At 38.4% G+C, this 21,041-nt stretch overlaps 1 protein-coding gene across 36 annotated transcripts in view; it reads left to right on the plus strand.

Annotated features, from left to right (window-relative positions):
- Positions 1 to 21,041, plus strand: part of TCF4 (transcription factor 4) — a 354,315-nt gene that overhangs the window by 300,633 nt on the left and 32,641 nt on the right. For all 36 annotated transcript variants that reach the window (XM_040478741.1, XM_040478752.1, XM_040478743.1 and 33 more), the window contains 4 exons: positions 2,547 to 2,652; positions 6,404 to 6,537; positions 12,135 to 12,267; positions 20,014 to 20,081. In XM_040478741.1, coding sequence (XP_040334675.1) covers positions 2,547 to 2,652; positions 6,404 to 6,537; positions 12,135 to 12,267; positions 20,014 to 20,081 — 441 coding nt within the window. The remainder of the gene's footprint in view (positions 1 to 2,546; positions 2,653 to 6,403; positions 6,538 to 12,134; positions 12,268 to 20,013; positions 20,082 to 21,041) is intronic.

Genomic DNA, 21,041 nt, shown 5'->3' on the forward strand with positions numbered 1-21,041 from the left:
GTCTTTGAAAAAAAAAGTACAATAGTTCTGTGCAAGGTGTATTTATATAAACAGTTCTATAGGGCACTTTACCTTCAAGGTCATTTGAAGTGGGAAATTGCCTTTTTACCATAAACAATGGTCCATTTCTTGTTAATAAGATTTTCATCTTATATGAAGAGTCTTGGGGTGCCTGGGTGGCTCAGTCGGTTAAGTGTCTGACTCTTGATTTTGGTTCAGGTCTTGATCTCACAGTTCATGAGTTCGAGACCCGCATCAGGCTCTGTGCTGACAGTGCCTGTTTGGGATTCTCTGTCTCCCTCTCTGCCTGCCCCTTGTTTATGCAGGCAGTACTTAAGAATTTTGAATAAATGATCTTATTCTTAGGTCTTTGAACTCGATCATAATTCATAGTCCAAGTAGCCTCCTTATACATGAGTAGAATTACCAAAGATATGTCCTTATCTCCCAGAAGAAATATCAACCAATTCTGCCCAAATCGGGAAAAAAGGTGAAACTTGTTAGGTGCCATCACATGGTGTTGACTTAATAATATACATGACATGTTTAAAGTTAATGTAGTAGAATATAATTAAAATTAAACTATATAATCCTAGAAGAACTTATTTCAATTGTTTTCAAATACAAGATGGTTTAATAATGTGGGTCACAGTTTATTTTCACTTCTACAGTACATACATTAATTTCTGAAACTTGGGGTGATACGTAGTACACTTAGCTTGTATTAATACCAATGGCCAAACAGCTGTCCGGCTAACAGCCTGTACTGTAGATAATATCACAGAGACGATCTGATTTTCAGTTTCCCCTTTCTCTAGATAGTAAGGTTTCCTTCATCTTGTTATCCTACTCTCAAGACCTCCTCTAAATACATTCAGTAGCATTTCCCAAACGGTCTATTAGTTGTATAGTTCCCAAGAAAATGCTGGGTTTCGCTTGACAGAACTTTAGGGTATTGATTTGTTTGGGGGTTCCTGGGTTAAGGTTTATTCTTTGTCTCTTAGAGATAATTGAGAAGATTTCTTCCTTTTTGTAAGCTCTGTGGAAACAGAAGGAAATAGACATTTATATATTTAAAATGTGAGGAGAACTAAAAAATAAAGTGAAGTATAGCCCATGTAATATGGGGCTTATATCCCTCTATGACTTAGGAAAATTCCTTGTTTTCTAAAGCGTGCCTAGGTTTTTCTGGTTTGTTTTTGTTTTGTCCCATCTCCAGGACCTCCCAATTTTCAAGGGCACTGTGGGGCATATGTAGCATTTATTTGATGTATGTATGTGTATGCATATTTTGCCACATCTGTCTCTGCGGACCTATCCTTTGTGAAATCCTAAACCTTGTATTAATGCTTAGTTTGTGATTCATGGTGTTCTGAGAGCAATTATATAATTTTTCTTAGGGTGTTTATTCGATGTGCACTGTAAAAAAATGGGAGTATTTTTTGGTAACTCTGCAGTTGCCTTTTTATTGGTGAATTTCTCTTTCTTTTGCTGTGACCTGTGAATATCACTGCAGGCTCTCTGCCAATTTTGTGAGCCTCTGCCTGCTTCAAAATGGAGGCAGGAAGGTATCCATTTTCATCAAGAGGATGACAGTGTTTCAGTCTCTCCGACCATCTGGAGAGAGGAACTTTTGGAGCAAAAGAAAATAGGGATTTAAAAAAATTATATTTAGCAGAAAAGGCAAGGGGGGAACCAATTAAAGTTAAACTATACCTTATGAATTTATGCTTTTCCACTATGCTCTCTTCTTTAAAGGAAACCTAAGCAAGAAAATACACAGGCTATTTTTATAAAGGACTGGTTCTCCAACTCTCATGAGTATTAGTAAACGAATGTTCAGTAAATTAGGATTTTGGCACACTTTTTTTTAAGTTTATTGCACACACAAATATAATAAGAGCTGTAAAGGAGTGCTCCCCCCTCTTCCTGTGTACATGCTGATTGTTGGTGGTCTATGTAGATCTGGGCTTTTAATGGTCTTTTTTCATGCAGCTCTGCAAAAAGCTGACACTATGGGAATTTAATATTCCAAGATGTATTTGTCACTTTCTGTGGTCTGGATAGTGTATTCGTTTTCTGGGTCTCTGTCTCTTTCTCTCAGAAGTAAAAATTTTAATTCAAAGTTCAAGTAAAAGGGAGAGGCTTGATGCATGCCCTTCTGTTTTCACCTTTCATGTGCTCAGAGGCTGTCTATGTTTAAAAACAAACAAACAAAAAAAGGATGCTTGGACAGGACAGCCCTGTGGGTATTATATAATACATTTAACAAGACATAGTTCGCGTTATTCTTGCCTACGACTGGAAAATATCCACCCCTCCCACCCCCCGGTTTTCCAGTCACACAAATATACTCAGCATTTGTTGGTGGTGGTGGTGGTGATGGTTTTTCTGTATTCTGGAAGGGGTAGTGTTCTAGGGTTTGACAGATCTGGGATGGACATGATAGAAATTTAGCATTTAGTGCCTGCTTCTTCTCAAGTAATGGACCTTGAGGTGCTTTGTTCAATGCAGCAAGGAAAACTAAATTGTCTCTCCTTCCTCAGGTCTATGCTCCATCAGCAAGCACTGCCGACTACAATAGGGACTCGCCAGGCTACCCTTCCTCGAAACCAGCAGCCAGCACTTTCCCTAGCTCCTTCTTCATGCAGGGTAAGATGCTGCCTCTTCTGCGGGGAAATCCACTGGGCAGAATCTCCCCAGGTCTTCTCAGGTCATGCATGGGGCAAAACACTGCTGAACGGATCCTCAAGAAAATGGAATACTAGGCAAGCAGAGAATATTGAAGGCCATGCTCTTCTTAGGAATTGAATTCGTTAAAAATGAATCAATTAATTAAAACTCTACTAAGACTTATTTTTTTAAGTTAAATCCCCTTGAGCAATGATGAGTTTAGATAAAACTGTTTGGCTTCACTTAGAACTGATGCTTTGACGGGGATGGTCTTCCTGACGGATCATTTCAGCGTCTTCACTCCCCCAAGAAGAACGTATGTGTATTTTTGGAAGTGTTTTGGTTCAGTGTGTATTTTGAGCATCCTGGATGTAGCCAGCTGGGAACAAATTGTCCTTATGTATAACTTCATATAAAAATTTCAGCCACTTATTAATTTATAGGTAAGAACAAGAGTCCCATTTAAGGTGAAGCAAACCTATCTGAAGACTGGAGTATGATTTCATTACACAGTGAAAGCTCCATCCCAACATGCAAATTGATTTTGGGTAAAAGACCCAGCTTTTTTCCCAGACAGTTTTAGAAAATTACAGTTTCACAGTAGATAAAGTATATTTACTTTCAGTTGTGCAGTATATTGAATTAACTGTACGTTGATGTGTGCCCCCTGAGCTTATACTCTCGCCACTGCTGCTTGGAAAAGACCGAGGTGGTTAGAGTGACAGCACCTGCCTGTAAGAATAGACTGTCCAGAGATGCACCTAAGGCTTTGTCCCCAGTAAGCCTGTGACACTTGTTGTCAAAATGTGATGATCTTGTTGCCAAGTTAATACTCTGAAATTTAGACATGGAGTTTGCCAAGAACTCTTGTACCTGTATGCAGAACTTTTAACTCTTCCTGCCTGGGTGTAAAAACCTTTTTTGAGTGTGCCTTGGCAAAGTGCCGTGGGATTTCCTTTCCATGCTACTCTGGGAAGGGCCATATCATGGGAAGGGGAGCGCCCTTGGAGCAGTGAGACCAAGGGGGGGCAGCTAAGTGTCTCACTTAGCTTGCAGTGGACACACTCAAAATCATTCTGATTCAAAGGGCTTTATTTTCTTGTCCTTCAGAGTGTTAGCTTGTTTTAGGTTGTGAGTTCACATGTGAAATTCCATGGAAAATCTATGAAATTGAATTGAATGGGTCTCTTAGGATTGGAGAGAATTTGTTCCACACATAATAGAGCTCGTGTTCAGAAGGGTCCTTTATCTTTGTGACCTGTCCTAGGTGTAACTCACCAAGGGACACAGGGTATGTCATTTCAGTGTGTCCTCTGCCATGACAAAAGCCTTATCCCCGTTTGCTGTAAACAAGCAGCCACTTGGGCATCAGCTCCCCTCTTTTATGACCCACCGGAGAAACCATACCACTGGTGCTTGTAGTGATTCATCACTCAAAGCAGTTTTTCACCGAGAAAATTGGCAGGATAGATTTCTTCTGTCTGCCTTCAGGAAGGTGCTTGCATAGACTGCACACCGCATGGGAGGTCAGATAGATTAAAACAGCAGGCTCTTCTGGATAGCAGACCACGCAAAATACGGGGAACAAACTTGGCTTTTCTGCATATGAATGCCCAAGAAAGCAAAAAAAAAAAAAAAAAAAAAAAAGTTGACATTTATGATGAGCACAATTAATTTGCACACATCTAATTCTTTTCTTTCCAAACAACATTATGCCAGATCATGGGATGTGATAAATATTAATTTACTGTGAAAAGCATAATTTATGTAAAGTACGTATTTTTATAAGACTGCACTAAGCAGAGTGTTGTGTGTTAACAAATCCTAAATGTATTTCCGTATACCGCATCATGTTGTCAGAATGTTTCAGGAGACTCTTGTTCAGTGATACACATTCTCAATTTATTTGTCATAGATGCCATCTATTTGAAATGTTAGGGCCTTAACTTCATATTTGAATTTAAGGTGACATCTAAACTTCCACTGTCTGAAGGCTAAGTCTTCAGTACATGAATAATAACTTTTTGAAAGTCCTGTGTTTTCACATTATCATCGCAGAAACAGTATCCCATCCGGTTCCTGCAGTGAGGGGGGCATATGGTGCCCTGAGGATTCAGGGCTTAAAGAGACATACAGTGCAGGTGAAAGATGTTTAGAGAGTGGCAGGAGCATATCTCAAACTCACTACTATGTGACCTCTCGTTTTTCGCTTGAACTTCCACCCTCTAATTAAAACTCCTGAGTTGTCAAAATCACAGACATGATTTATTTTTTTTATTTTTTTTTTCAACGTTTTATTTATTTTGTTTGGGACAGAGAGAGACAGAGCATGAACGGGGGAGGGGCAGAGAGAGAGGGAGACACAGAATCGGAAACAGGCTCCAGGCTCCGAGCCATCAGCCCAGAGCCTGACGCGGGGCTCGAACTCACGGACCGTGAGATCGTGACCTGGCTGAAGTCGGACGCTTAACCGACTGCGCCACCCAGGCGCCCCAACATGATTTTTTTTTAAGAAGTCTATTGATCATTCCTCCCTGTCCTTAAACTATTCCAGTTTTTGGAATTCTAATTTCTGCATTTAAAATCTCTGTGAAAGAGAGCTTTGTGGTGTATGGTGGCAGATTTAACTCATGCATTGCTTAAATTTGCAAAAGGTTTTTATTAGACAACACATACAGATGTTAAAATAATCTTATTTTCAAGGAGGCAGAACACGCCATGCTGTGACCTAGCTGATGGTCCCACATTCAGCTGATGTTCAATAATTTTAGTTAAACTATTAGAAGAAGGGAAACTTCGAATTCAGCAACCACATAGATTTCCACCCCCCCAACCCCCACCGACCACCTTCATCTGAGAAACCCAGCCAAACATTAGTGACCTCTAGTAATAACCTCTAGGCCAGTAGACCCAGAAAAGAAAAAGAATCTATAAAAATGTTTTTAATATGGTGTTAACAAAAAATTAACTTAATGTTGAAAGGTACTTCATATAATGACCGTATCATTTTAAATCTCTTTTTAACTTACGGTTTTATAAAATCCAGAACCTCTCAAAATTGTCTGTAGCATAATATTTAACTTATGATAGGTGTGTACCCTTTCAATGGCTACTGAAGCTTAAGTAGTATAGCTACTGAAGCTATAGATATGTGCCAAAAGAAATTTCAGAACTGTGTATCTGAGAATCCTGCTCCCTTTAAGTCACAATGCAATTTCAACATTAATTCTATGTATGTTACGAGAAAGAAATCTGATCTCTTAAGTCTGAGATGTTCTTTTTCATTATTACTTATTTCTTTGTATGCTTTTAAAACTTGTGAACTTATCAACTCTGTAATGTGTCGAGAATTTTATTTTTACCATGAAATTTAGGCACAATTTCACTTTTAGTTTTTGTAGAAAAAGAGGTCAGGGGACTTCTAAGAAATGTTTTCTTTAGTATTGTTTACCTTGCAGACTTGACATAACTCTACATAGAAATGTATTGCGTTGTTCTTTTATAGCTGAATTTTTACTAAGAACACTGCCTATGGTAAATATTTACATTTGTTTGGCGATATAGAACCACTTGGGAAAAAATGAGGCTGACTGTCTTCTGATGTAATCAGTGAAACAGCACAAAGACCTATACACAACAGGCAGCCATTTTCAAGTATATGAAAAAACCCTATTCTGTGAGGCAAGGCTGAATGCCTCAGAAAAGTCATGGTGTTCTTTGTCTTTTACAGATGGCCATCACAGCAGTGACCCTTGGAGCTCCTCCAGTGGGATGAATCAGCCTGGCTACGGAGGAATGTTGGGCAATTCTTCTCATATTCCACAGTCTAGCAGCTACTGTAGCCTGCATCCACACGAACGTTTGGTAAGGGCAGATTTACATGATTCTGGACACAACACAGCTAGTTTCTGAAATCTCATCCTCTGTCTTTCCATGCGTGCACACAAGGACTCTGTAAATGAAAGTAAAAGTGGTATACACCCATCATTCTGATATTGTGTCTGTGATCAAAGACCTACCTAAATCAGAACACCTTTGTAAGCCCTTTCTGGATTCTCTTTGCTATTGTTCTTCTGTTCATTGTGTCTTATTCTGTGCTTTCTTGACGACAGTGTTAGGCTCCTTTGGCACATAAAGACACAGTGCATTTGAGTTGCAGAATTTTAGCTATGGTGGATCCTTTTACTTATTTATTTTTTTTTTATTTGCTGTCTGTAGTTTTGAAGAATATACTGCAGGGGGCAGGGTGACAGTCAGTAGACTGAGAGTAGGTGACCTGTATCTCCCATGGGCTTTTCCACTTCCTCTTTCCGGCTTCTGTCCCTGGTGACAGCTTTGACCCTTGGTGCCACACCCAGAGGAAAGAGTTCCTGTTTCCCATACAGTCCACTAGAAACAGCAACCATGGGGTTTCCGTATAGATCGGATTCCCAATGTTCAGTAGCTTAGCTATTGAACTCCATACTCCCCAACCTCCCCCGATGCTCCCTTGCCTTACTCAGTTGAAAAGTGCTGAGCTGTAGAATGTTACCTTGTTTTCATTACCGGAGTGGCCACTCCACCCATTGCCTACACTCATCCATCCTAATGTGGCGCTTTATCTTGAAGGAAGCAGCATTCATCTGATCATCTGATCTTTTCTAGCCTGAAAAACTCCCACAGCCCAGAATCCACTCATGAACTTAAGTCTATCATTATGTGGAGGAAAGACTGCTTCTAGATCATGAGTTAGGTTTGAGATGCAATTAAGGTGGGGACTGAGCCCCTTGGGCAGTAATATAGCTTTAAAAATGTATGAAGCTGTAATCCTACAGATACAAAAAGGATGTGGCCTATCCAGTGATCCTTCCTGGTACCTGTGTCACTACTCTTCGTCTTGAAATTGCCCCTTTCTCTTCTCCGAACACGAGATTCATGTGTCTTTCTCTGTTCTGCTATAAGACATAGTACTTTCTGGATTTCTGTGGTCTGTCCTCTCTTTTGCTTAACCATTAGAGATATAGAAAAGGTAACTTCTATACTATTCTGACAACATAAAAACATTCCAGAAGTTACAGTTTCTGATGTCTTTGAAAATACCTCTGTAGTTAGTCCTAGTGATAGAGACACTGTGGTCAGTTAGCCTATCTGTTGAGGAGAGGCACATGATGGATATGGAATTGGCCTTTTGATATCATCTGCCAAGTTTATATCATCTGTAAATCAAACTCTCTCAAATTTTAGCACATCTTCAGTAAATAGCAAATAATTTGCAAATTTCATCTTCTCTCCCCTCCTTTCAGGTATTAGAACAGACACTTAAAGAAATATCAGCTATTACTATACTAGAATTTCTTCTTGGCCGACATCCTTATTTCCCATCATCATTTTCCACTTCTCTAAGGAACTCGTGACCAAAACTTCATGTGTCCTGTGAGCAGGAAAATTTTGATTACAAATAAAAGATTTGGCAGTATTAACTAACATAACATGGAATGTCAGTTCTTCTAAGAGTTGTCCATTTGATATTTTCCTTCCTTCTTTCCTTCTCTTTCTTTCTTTCTTTCTTTCTTTCTTTCTTTCTTTCTTTTCTTCTTTTACTGTCATGCTGTAGAATTTTGCTGTAGGTGGTTTGATTTTATCCCGAATTCACTGCATGGGCGGAGGTATCTTTAAAAAATGCTCAAATGCATAAAAAGTGTAATTTTAAAAAGGAAACCAACTACATTCCTTTTAGAAAAAAAATTTGTTGGAAACCTTAAAACCAAAACAATATTATCAACCCAGGAAGAAAGATTATTTGAAGGAGTAGACCAACAGGTTATATCAGATGCTCTCTTTGTAATGTCATTTATCTGTCATAGAACCCAGAGTTTTCATTCTTAAACATGATTATTTAGCAGTTCTTAGAGATATAAGGTTTTTTTTTTTTAATGGTAAATGAATTAGGTCTCTGGTAATGTATCCTAATGAATTTTCTCACTGGTAGGGAAACTGTTGGATTATTATATCTAGTAATCATTGTAATTTCAGTATTCAACCATTTGAAAATCTCTCATTGAAATGCCTTTCAGAAATCTGACATTGATTAAGAAAAATGTGAGTATGCAGTAGGCACTTAGTGACTTTTCACTTGAAAATAATGGTAATTCCTCACAATTTTTGCCTGTAGCTTTGGCCAGTCTCGTGCAGAACAAAGGCATTGTGTAAGGAAAAGAAGAGATTTGGGGGCATAATTGGGCCAAACTCGTATTGTCTGTAAAGATACAACACTTTAGAAATGTTACTGTCTTCATCTCTTTATACCATGCTGTAATAGGATGTGTAGAGCCTAAACTCCACACATTTCGGTCGTAACCGTCAAGACCCCAAGCTTGATTCTTCCAATCCCTTTATGGTTTCAGCCTCTACAATGCAATCCCACAGCTAATCTCTACTATGTCACAGAGGTACATACAGAATCACTCAGAAGAATGGAGTTTGTGGTTAAGCTTTGGAATGGGTTGTTGCAGATTTAAGTTTGGAATGACTTGGCCGAGTTCTGTTTAGAAATAGAATAGAGTCCTCTGTCTGGCATGGTTTAGGCATGGTCTTTGCGCCACAGAGTGAAATAGTCCTAGGAGCCTGGAAGTGTATTGTAAAAGACAAGTTCTTTTATTTTTTGTAACATAAAACCTTACCCCAGTGATTCTCAACCAGGTGTGATTTGACCCCCTCAGGGAACATTTGGAAGTGTCCGGAGATGTTCATGGATATTATGACTGGGGAGTAGGTGATACAGGAAATCTAGCAGATAGAAGCCAGGGATGCTGGGAAACATACTACAATGCATAGGAGAGCCTCCCACAACAAAGAATTGTCTGGCACAAAAGATTAATGGTGCCAACATTGTGAAACCTTGCCTTAGCCCAAAGCAGGATTTTATTCTTTGTATGTGCCACCACTTATTTTCTAATCTTTGAATTGTCACCCCATAAGTTGCTAAAAACATCACTAATAGAAATATTTTCAGTACTTTGTCAGAAGGCTCCAAATATGCTATAATTAATTGGGTATCATAAGTAAACATAATTAAATAGTAGGCATGTAAAGCCGTAGCTCTTTTTCAGTCTCCCCTTTCCATGCATAGCAAGCAGGGCAGATGGCATCAATAGCTGGAGTAAGAGAGGTTGAGGGCACCTGTCATCGATGGTCCCTAAATACGTGGATTGCGTTGGTTTCCCCATTAAAACCTATGGGGTGGGACTTTTTCTGTCATTCTCTAAACACAGGATTAACCCTCTGTCTGTTAAATCTTGAATTAGTGCCGATTTTACGCCAGGTTAAAAGTGTGTAGAAATTTTCCCTGATGTGATAATCTTCTTCCTGCTTCACCCTGTGATTATATACTCATTTAAATATTTTTCAAAATTCTTTTCCACTATTTTCATTTTTGCATATCTGGGACTGATTTGTAAAGCTTCTCTATTCTTCAGAAATTCAGCATGGAATACCACTGTGTGGAAATGAAGGCAAACCACCTCTTTCTTTCAGTTTCCTCCTTCTATGTTCATTTTCTTTTTCTCTACTTTATTACAGTATTTAGCTCTCGAGCAGAGATAGTTGTTGTAAGTTTATGTTCTGTGACTTCCCCAGTCTTTTGGGTTAGATGTACTGTGGAACAGGCCCATTGTATTGTTATTCAGAGAAAATTTCATGGACTACTTGGGGTATTTTGTAAGCAGCAAGTAGAAATGAGCTTAACAGGTGGCCTAAGGAATTTTGGGATCAAGCAAAGAGTTCCATAAAATTAAAAAGTTTAAAAGATTTTCTTGGGAACTTGGAAAGGTGAAGGTATCATCTCAACCTTTTCACTGAAGTTGACCTTTCAGTTGGACTATTTTATGTAGAGTTAATATGTATGTAGAGATAATATTTTCAAGGGCACCCACCATGTCATTGGCAGATCTAACATAGGTTCATTTTCTAGACTGTTTAGTTCTCTCTCAAATGAATAGTATTTCAGTCCACTATTTATTAAATGCCAACCAATAACCAATTGTTCATTGAGTGTATAAGGTAATTATGTGGTCAGCACTCAGCCATGAGCTATTGGATGCACAGGTATAAACTGTATTCCCTCCTCTTAAGAAGTTCACAGTATAGGTGGGAATGCACTTGAAACAGAAAGCAATGAAAGGCAGCATATAATTAAGTGTTAAATGGCACAGCACAGACTGTGAGTGCATTAGGGATTCAGAGAAAAGAGATCATGCAAGAGTTGGAAGTTAGAAGGAATGCTAAAGGAAGAGCTAGAACCCAAGATGAGCCTCACAAAATTAATACAGAAGTACCAAGACACCAGGGTTTTACTCCTATGAATAAATGCCTGGGCTTTAAGCACCCCTGACTTTTAGCATCATTTTCAATCTCTAATTTTAATAGAATCTCTACTAATGATGTAATAAAAATCCATAGCTGATTAATATATTACATATAAGAAAAAAAGTGTATTGTACCCAAAATAGTTTTCCTTTACAGGTCTGTAACACATTCAGATACCTATGAGAGTGACTTTCCAGGGTACTTTTTTATCTTGAAAAAGGAAATAGCTTGATGTATTTTTGTAAAAAACCATGTCCCTGTTAGTGATCTGCTCACTCCCCAGCAGATCGATCAGTAGCAACAAATTTGCGTCTTTACAGGCTCTGTGATATGCCCCAAGAAAAGCAGCTTATTGGACAATTAGGATAATAATTGAACTTAAAGCCAAACTTAAAACAAATGATTCTGTAAAAATATGCCTTTTTCATAGTCAGCTATCTGGTAGATTGCTAATGAGGAGAACATGGAAAGAAAGAACTCAAATCAAATCAGTCCTTCTCAGTTTGTTCATTCCAGTTTAATTCAATAGAGTCATTGATTTGTTTTACATACTGATATTTATAAAGGTATTTAATCATTGGTACTTTTAAAATTTTTTCATTTACCATTTTGTTCTCACTAGAATTCAGGAAGGTGATCCAGTTTTGCAGGAAGAGGATTTGAGGCTGACTGTTTTCACCATTTAGTGTCGAGAAGTTCAGGATGAAGTGTAATGTCAACCCCATGGGTCATGATATTGTTTTATTCATTGTACCATGGAATCTTTCTTACTTGATCAGTAGTTCATACAAAAAAATTAATAGTAGAAACAGTCTTTTACATTGCTGAAATCTCAGAGATACTTTTAAGCAGTAATTTTTAGATTCAGAGACTATAATCATTTCTCACTGTCCTGTATTGCCATTGTATTCTTCTACATTCGATGCAAACCCAAATAACTATGTGTCTTTGCATTTTATTCTTTGAAAAATGAAAGCTGTCAAATATACTCTTGGATATTTTGAAATTCTAAGAGCTATCTCCTGCAAAATGAAGAGTTCTAAAAGAAGTATTAGAAACCTAACCCATTAAGTATTTTATGGTTGAATATGGTTTCTTTTTTCTGCTTCCTGCTATAGAGCTATCCATCACACTCCTCAGCAGACATCAATTCCAGTCTTCCTCCGATGTCCACTTTCCATCGTAGTGGCACAAACCATTACAGCACCTCTTCCTGTACGCCTCCTGCCAACGGGACAGACAGTATAATGGGTGAGTCATGGAAATGTCGATTCTGACGCCGACAGTCAATGTCACGGCTTAATAATATAGGACCTCTTTTTTCTCCTCGTCATCAAACGGCAATCAGGCAATGAATATCTGTCACGTAACTGAATGAAAATACATGAACCAAACAGAAATAGGCATTGGCTTGTCTATAATCACTTTTTTTTTTGTCATAAGAAACTGAAATTTGGCTACTTTGTTCATTGTGAGGTATTAGATTGAACAAGGCTTTCAGTAGATCCAAACTACCTTGCTTCTCACATTCCCAAACGGTGAGCAAAATGAATGTTTATAAGACAAACCGCCGAAGACTAATGAGATAGAGGGCAAGTTAGCTCCTAATAGTAGTTATTGACCACTTCCCAAGCCCCAGTCACCGTGCTAGGCTCTTACCCATGACATCTGAAGACTAGCTCCTATGAAATTCACAGGAGATTATTAATAAGGCTTCACCTCCTAGAGAATGTGGCATCGTGGAGTCCTTCAGAGGAAACGAAGCGTTTGCTCCCTTACTGGAGAGGAGACACCTGGGCATCAGTGGGCCAGAAGACATTTACTGCTTTCTCTCAAGCAGATTTACTAAGAAGTTGAGGCCAAGCAGAGCGCTGCTGCCAAAAGAACTCAGCCGTCATCCCTGGTTTTTCCTGATGTCCATTGTGATTGTCTCTCTGGACAAAGGATTCCTCCACCGGAGGGAGGAGCTAGGCAGGTGTCCAGTTGTCCCTGGAGGAAAGAGTCCCAGGCTGGGGAGGAGGCAGCCACCCCTTTCCAGATGCACCTTCAACAACTCAACGACTCCGCCATTCCGAGGAGCAGGCCAGCCTGGTGCTTCAGGGTCTCCTAAAACCTCAGACTTCCCTGGTTGCCACTGCTCTGGTACTGGCTCACACTCACACCCTGCTTGGCCTCAAGATCACTTCTAGTGGGTCACTGATGAGAACATAAACTGTTCATTTTCGAGAGAAGAATGTGTGGCAGAATAATCCTGCCGTTTATTCCCCTTAGCTCTTTGCAGTTTTTCATTTTCTTCAGAGAGTCCATAGGACTTGGGAAAGTGGTGTGAATCACTTATGTGGGAGTGTTTTTGATGAAAGGGAAGAGATGTACTTTGAAATGTTGCAGATATAATTCTGCCTAAATAATACACTCCCTGCTTATTCAATAATGTATTTCACACTTGAGACTAACCACCTAGCAGCCCTTCGCTATCATGTCTCACTAAGAAACAAATTTATAAGAGTTTCCATTTTTGTAGCTTTTCATAACAAAGCTTCTACAAGTGTGTTGCATCAGTTTGACCTTGGAGAGCTATGGACAGAGGTCACATGGGGAAGTTGGGTTAGCTATCAATGCAGTTTTGGCAGATTTGAAAAACAAGAAGAAAGAAAGAAGTGCAGAACTGAAAGAGTGAGGAAAGCATATTTCACTTCAATGTGGTTTGACAAATGGAAAGCCCCTCTCTACAGTCATGAGGTCTAGTTATAAAGAAGGATGACCGGTCATTCATCCTCTTACACGGCAGATTTCCTGTCTACTTGTGGTTTGAGTAATTTTCTTTTTTAGGAAGGTATAAAGGTGGAGCAAAAGCTTGAGTTGAGGAAAACATACTCAGGCACTGTCTGAAAAAAAATTTTGTTGATTGATTGACAAAACAGCCTTTCTGGGAGAGAGGCACCGCAACTTGGGAAGAAAGAGATGTTATGAGATGGAATAATCATTTTCCATGAGCTGTGGTCAGCATGGCCACAAGTCTCAGTGGGAATGAGATTTGCTTTACTTAAGATGGTTGACTCATCATTAGCGTGTGGATGAAAAGGAATGTCTGCTCTCCTTCTTCATCTGGTCTGGACAGCGTGGAGCAGTAGGTGACTACTGCATCCTGCCGGACCCACCTCTATACTAAAGAGGGAGTGAACTTGGTACATAGACCACAGGGCCCTGTTTAAGTGGAAGGAAGGTCTAGGCAATGATAAAAGAGCTTTAATTTTACGAGAAAAACATGAGATTTCTGGAACCCAGAAAAAGGTTTTTAAGAATAACTTTATTACATAAATTATTCTGTAATCATGGGTATACTTGTCAAAATCTATTAGCAGAATGTGAGAAAGCTTTATAATCTTTTCAGGAAATAAGTAGACATGGTAATTCAGCTTTTTGGAGGAACAGACCTTTATTAACTTGCATAAATGCAGTTATTACTTAAGGATTATGTTAAGGGAGAACATTCTAGAATGTTCTTTCTTAAAATAATATGTCCTCCAATTTCTTATATTAAAATACAGAGGAAAATTTAAATATGATAATAAGCCTTAGTATTGCATGCTGTCAAATGGCTCATGTTTCTTCACACTTTAATTTTCCTAGGCCTTGGATGGATTTTCAGAGTGTGGTAGAAGTCAGGGAAGGCAGCATGTCTGTATAACAAGAAGAGAAGATTTCTCTTCTGATGTTAGTGATACTTCCCTGACAAACAGTATGGATTAATAGGATACATCTGTAGACTTTTGAAAATATTTGGCATATACTCACTCATTCTGAAATGCAGGAAATAAAGAAATATTACATTGCCTGTATCTCAAAGAACAAACAGAGCTAATTAAATAATTGGTAAATAGGGAACACATAGCCTGACACATGTTTGAGATTACACACATGATTCTGTAGAAAATGACTATAAGCAATACTAATGCCGTAAGAATGGGGTTCAAGCACTAACACATGGACATCACATTTTTCAAGTTTTCTTGGTAAAAAAGTGCAAGGCAAAGCAATCTTTTCATAAATGGCGTTGATGTCTTAGGAAGCTAGCTGCTTTTTCAGTTCAGATCATGGCCCCACTTCTGAGTTTTGCGTTATAATGTGTCTTCCTGGAAGTCAGTCAATGTCCTGACCTGCCCCTAGAGCAACAAAATGCACGTGGTGTGAGATGTAAGCTCAGAACCCTCAGAAGGGAGCCCCATGGAGTCACTTTGCCCCTTTTGCCCCTGGTTCTGTCCTCTGCATTTCAAAAATGGAAGATGCTTGCCATGGTTTCAGATGGCTTGTGTTTGACTTGGTAGAGTGATCGTTGTTTCTTGTTTTGTTTTCTTTTGCCCTTAAATGCCCAATATCATTTTTTACGAAATACTTAAGAAAGACAAAATTTACCCAGATTATAATGACAGGATTTTTTTTTAATGACACATTCATCCGTAGATTTTCAAGTGAATTGTAGTTTATTTTACTTGTGGCATATAGTCCACTACTTTCTTCTGAAGCCTTGCCAACAAACCCTGGAGATTATTTAGACATTTGTGAATTAGAAGGGCCTATTAAGCTCCTGGAATTATATGAATATAATGCACGGGACACAGCATGGACTCTTAGTAATTCAACTGGTACAGTCCCCAGTTAGAGAGGAGCTAAATCCAGAGTCTTCCACAGTTACCACCATCAGTGCCTTTTAACCTTGTTCCTAAAACTCTTTGGATGTAATGCTGCTGGGTGTATATCAGAAGCAGTCCAGTCCACTGCCTCTTCATGTGAGCATGCACGCAGAGGAAGTGTAGTAAGTTATTAGATACCAGCTTGTAGAGGATAGAAATCTCTAAGAACAGCAGCCTTATATATTTTACTGTTTACATATTTCCTTCTTACCTACAATGTCTAATACCCCTTCTTGATCTAAAGGTTTGAGAGCACTGCCTGTTCTAACACAGTCCTCTAGACTCCTCAAGGACAAGAGTGCTCCAGCTGCCCACTGGGAAATACCATTTGTATACATTCCCAGGGTGTGACCCCTGGTTGTTAGAGGCTACACACACTCTCTTCCCCTCGGAGGGAATTGGGCATAAAACTAACATAATGTTTATAATAACTATTATTGTTTCATTAGTCTTTAACTGGCCTGCTTTCTAATGCATGGTACTTCCCATGTTTTTAAACCTCAAACCAAACAGTGTTGAAGGAACAGACTACCAAGATTGATTTAATGCAACATATGCTAAAGATTACCCTGGAATATCTATCTGGTTCATGAAATTAATCTGGCTTACAACGTTCACTCCTAATGACATGTTTGTATGACATGATGCATTTTAGTGTGTGGCTTTTCTAGTAGAAACAGTATGTCCATTTCCCCTTGAGGACTTGGTTTCACAGTAATTTTATTATTAGAGTAGTCACATAATATTCACTTTGTCTTTTGTAAGAATCTTGAGCCTTCAAATACAGTTGGGTGATGAACAGGCACAGAGCATAAGAGTAATATGGATTTTATCCAGCAGTGACATGGCATCTTAGTTACAAAGACCACCAACGGAGAACAATAAACTAGTTTGATTTAAGTCTTCTCGTCCGTTTCCTGCACATGGTCATGGGGCCCAATTCCTCCCCCTTGGATTCCTAGCAATCCCTCCTGCTAAAAATTAGTGCATTATAGCCTCTATTTGAGTCTTTATTCATGTGTAGGAAGAGTGCTAGAAAAGCTCCTTCTCTTGTCATCTTACAGAGAGGAGCTCATGGCACTGTATGCTGCTTCTAATAGTTTAAGAACACGAGGGTCATTTAGACACAATTCAGAAAATCCTAAATTTTAAAGCTGTCATTATCTTCCAGACAAATACACTATGAATTGCACTTCTTATTCCTTTTGTATCTTCACGATGTTTCCAGCCTGAGGTTATGGGTGTGCAATAAAGGGATGACACATTGTTCCAAATTTTGATTTTCAGGGGCCAGTGCCCAATCATCCTGGTGTTTTGATTAGGGTGTGTTCTAATAGGAATTGCCATTTCCACAAAGCTGAGATTGAGACCAAGGTCTCACATGAAACCAAAGATACCAGACCCTTCTTTGTGCTCCAACTTCTAGCCAGCAACAGCACCTGTGTTCAAGCCATCTGAATAATGCTTTGGGGGCTGGCAGTCTCAAATCCTCCTACAAAATTGCAGTTCCTTTTAATAGCTGCTCATCTTCCATTCCTATTTACCTTACCACTTTAGAGACTGATTTGGTTTTGTTTTTGTTTTTTTTTTCTTGAGCAAGAGAAATTGATTAGAGCTAAAATATCAAGAAATCAATCCAGGCTTCACCTAGTAAGAACAGTAGTTTTTACCTCTGTTCCTTTATATGAGAATTTTGGTAATTTCTAACAATATAAGTTGACAAAAACTTGGGCCTGGAACAGTAATTGAGTCCCGTCACATTAAAGCCATAAAAGTGGACTTGATGAGCACAAAGTTTAATTAGAAGTATGTTTAGCCAAACATGACCTATTACTACTCAGTATAAAAAAGATTATGCCATTTGAGAATTTAAATTCACTTTCTGTTTATCTGTGCCTTTTGACCTATCAGTCACACAAAAAGAGAAATCTTTAAGAGAAGGGCCCATGTAGCTTAACATGTTCAGGGGCTCGAAAATGTGTCTTCTCCAGCGTTTCCTGGAACAGAACAAAAGGCATTCCAACTGAAAGGGCAAATTGGCCCCAGTAAACTGCTTTGAAATTTAAGCCCTTAGGATTGGCCCTCCAGCTGCTACAAGGTAGAATGGCTTCATGTGAAAAACATAGTCTGTTCTCACCAGTGCCTCCACGAGTAGCTTTGTAGTTTTCTGAAACATTTTCATGACAACATGAGCTAAGAAGTTGATGCTAGTTTTTATTCTAGCTCCTGAGTCCTAGTATCTCCCTCTATAAAACAGGCACTAATAGAAAGTTTAGTTAGAAAGTTGTAGTACAAAAAGTAATCCTACTGATATATCTTATCTCTTCTAAAGTGTGATTTTACACTTGTATAACATTTATGTTCCTAAAACACTTCCATGAGTTTTCATGAAAATATATTTTGAAAAGTTTGTCCTTCTCATTTTAAAGTTGTTCAAAGGAAGAATTAATCTTTTCAAAGCTACGACTGTAGCAAAGTTCATTTGTACTTGAAACGATATCTTGTCTCTTTTGATTTAGGGGTTTTTTTTGTTAGATAATACCATTTTTTCTAGTGTGGCTCTGAAATTCCATTTCACAAAGATCTGTTTTCTAATCAAGCAGATCACAAATTAGTTTGACTGATAAATCTAATTTTTAGGTATATTTGATAATACTGCTTGTAGGAAAAAAAATGTATATACTTGCCCCCAAATACCATCAATAATACATGCTAAAAAGATGTTAGTGCTCTCTGTGTTTTCAAAATCTTTTTTGTTTTCTCTTTAGAATTGTCTTTTGTTTTTAAAGAACTCCTCAATGCAGAAATTTTCATTTTCACAGGAGATATAATTTCAGTTACCTCTTACATTTAAGTATTTTTAATATTATTGACATCCGTGAGTTCCTTCCACCAGCTCAATTGTATGTCTGACCGTCATTTCAAAGATGCACTTCAACCCATAATCCTTAGTGCTAATAACCAATATACTTTTTATATTATGAATTTGTGGTATAAAAAAGAATAGTTTTGTTTTGTCATAAAGTGGTTGTGTTCTTTTTTATCACCTACCAGTTTTCTTTCAGTTTTAGTAATTAACGAATGAATCTGGGTGTGGGTTTTGTTAACCAAATCAAGCACACATCAAAAGATTATCCAACTGACATACCCAACATATAAATATATAAAAATAGCAAGCATAATTTAACTATGCTAAGCAGAAGTCAGGAGAATGAAATTATAACCTAGAGAAGCAGAGAATTCAACCACTTGAGATCTGACCCGACTACTGCATTTTACAGATCTGGAAGCAGATGACACATTTGTCAGCAAAGTGTGCTTTCTTGGGTCAAGGTTACGGCTGGGAATTTTTTTTTTTCAATTATGTTGTATGCAGTGAAGTTCTGCTTGGATTAATCAGTTGACTTAAGATTTCTTTTTCTTATTTCACAGAATAGTGAAACCAGGTCCTTGGGTTTAATAGGTTTTATTTAAATACTATGTCTATTTGCTAATGTTGAGGCCTTAATAAATGTAATATGCCAAATGTTGTAGGTGTTGTATTAACACTGTTAAATGGAGCTGACTTTGAATCACATGCTAGAATCTGCATCTTTTTAGTAACGGTACTTGGTTCAGAATCTCTTTTGTGGTTAAAAATACCAGTGTTAAAAGATGACAGATAATTTTCTGAATATGTAGACTTATTTTGTCTCTGGAATTTGAGACCTTTATTGATTTTTAGTTCAGGGTTTTATAATGTAAACACAGACCTGAGTATGTGGAGAATATGTATTATTTAAAATATTAAAAATATTTTCTCTCCTAGGAAGCCAGGCTTGTTGTAGACTTCCTGTTTTATTTTGCTGAGAGGAGCACCTTGTTTTACTGTGTATCAGTTTTTTTAAAAAATGGAAAGGAGACATAAATTCTTTGTGAAGACAATTCTACTGACTGTATGAAATACAGAGAAAAGGCAAACTTTGAGGGCTTCAGAGACCTGAGTACTGCATACTTCTTAGCAATGAACTTCAGGTGCTACCTACCATTCAGCACTAACTACTCGTAGGCAACAAGGGGGCCAAGTAATAGCAACTGAAACACTTCATCTTTAAACCAAAGTGTCAGGTTTATATTTTATCTGTAAAAAAAGTAACAGGAATATATTTGACATCTACCTCAGCAAACAAATTAATGCTAATTAAAGATTAATGTGTTATAATTAGCATTAAAAATGCAATTAGATTGTGAGTAAATGGACCAGGAATAGAAAATTGTTAGACGTCTCACTGCCTGGTTTTTCATATTCTGCCTTTTGTTTTTGCAGCAAATAGAGGAAGCGGGGCAGCAGGCAGCTCCCAGACTGGAGATGCTCTGGGGAAAGCACTTGCTTCGGTGAGGAAATATTGACTTTGGACTTCATACGTACCATTGTGGAAGGGTGAACTTTAAGCAGAAGTGGACATTTGGAATTGTAGAAAATGAATGGCAAATAGTTTAGATTTCTGGAAATGCTAGCCTTCTTGCAGAATGATTATTGGAAAATTTGAGAAGAGAGTTCTGAAGCTTCCAGTGAATGGCTGACCCCTCTAGCCTGTCTCCTCACAATGGCGTTAAGCAGTCCTCAGTTATGGATTTGCAGATATTCTCAGGGCCTTGTGGTGTAGAGATTGTCTATCTTGATTTCTTATTTTTCTCTAAAATCATATGGGGCTCATTGACCAGCTAAGATGGACTTTGCAGGGGGCAGTTCTAAAACCCTTTGGAAAAGGCACTTACTAAAAAAAAAACCAAAACAAAACAGTGACCGTAACTCCATAACTTAGGTCTGTGAGAAATTGTCATGTTATCGGCACTTGGGGACTCGGCTTCTTTGCCTTGCCCGTCCACTGCGAGGAGCCTAGAGAATGGGACATTTCTTGCATGTTCCCTAGTGACCAAGTAGCACCCCCTCGTTTGTCTGAGGGAGTATACCCGTATGGTCCTCAAAAGCTAAACATGGTCATTTGCAAATGTAAGTGGAGATTTGTTGCTCTAACTTGGTTTTGCCTTACCACTGGGAGCATAAAATAAATTTGATTTAGCGTTGGGACCTAAGTAAAAGTTTATATTTAATCTGGGCATTCCTGTGCCTTGGCATCAAATGCCTTAATCACGATGGAGAAGAAATGAATGAAAATCATAAGGGATGATGCTGTCTAACCTATTTGATGGAGTAAGAAAGGGAGGTTTGGGGTGTTCGTGTGACCTACTCATGGCCACAGAGTGATGGTAGGACATGGGAGGGAAAGGACTAGAAGTACAGTCAGCTGAGCCTGTTCAGTTCTGTCCATACCATCTTCCATGACCTCATAA

This window comes from Herpailurus yagouaroundi, unplaced genomic scaffold (assembly GCF_014898765.1).
Source record: "Herpailurus yagouaroundi ecotype Mexico unplaced genomic scaffold, PumYag 142, whole genome shotgun sequence".
Taxonomy (NCBI): domain Eukaryota; kingdom Metazoa; phylum Chordata; class Mammalia; order Carnivora; family Felidae; genus Herpailurus; species Herpailurus yagouaroundi.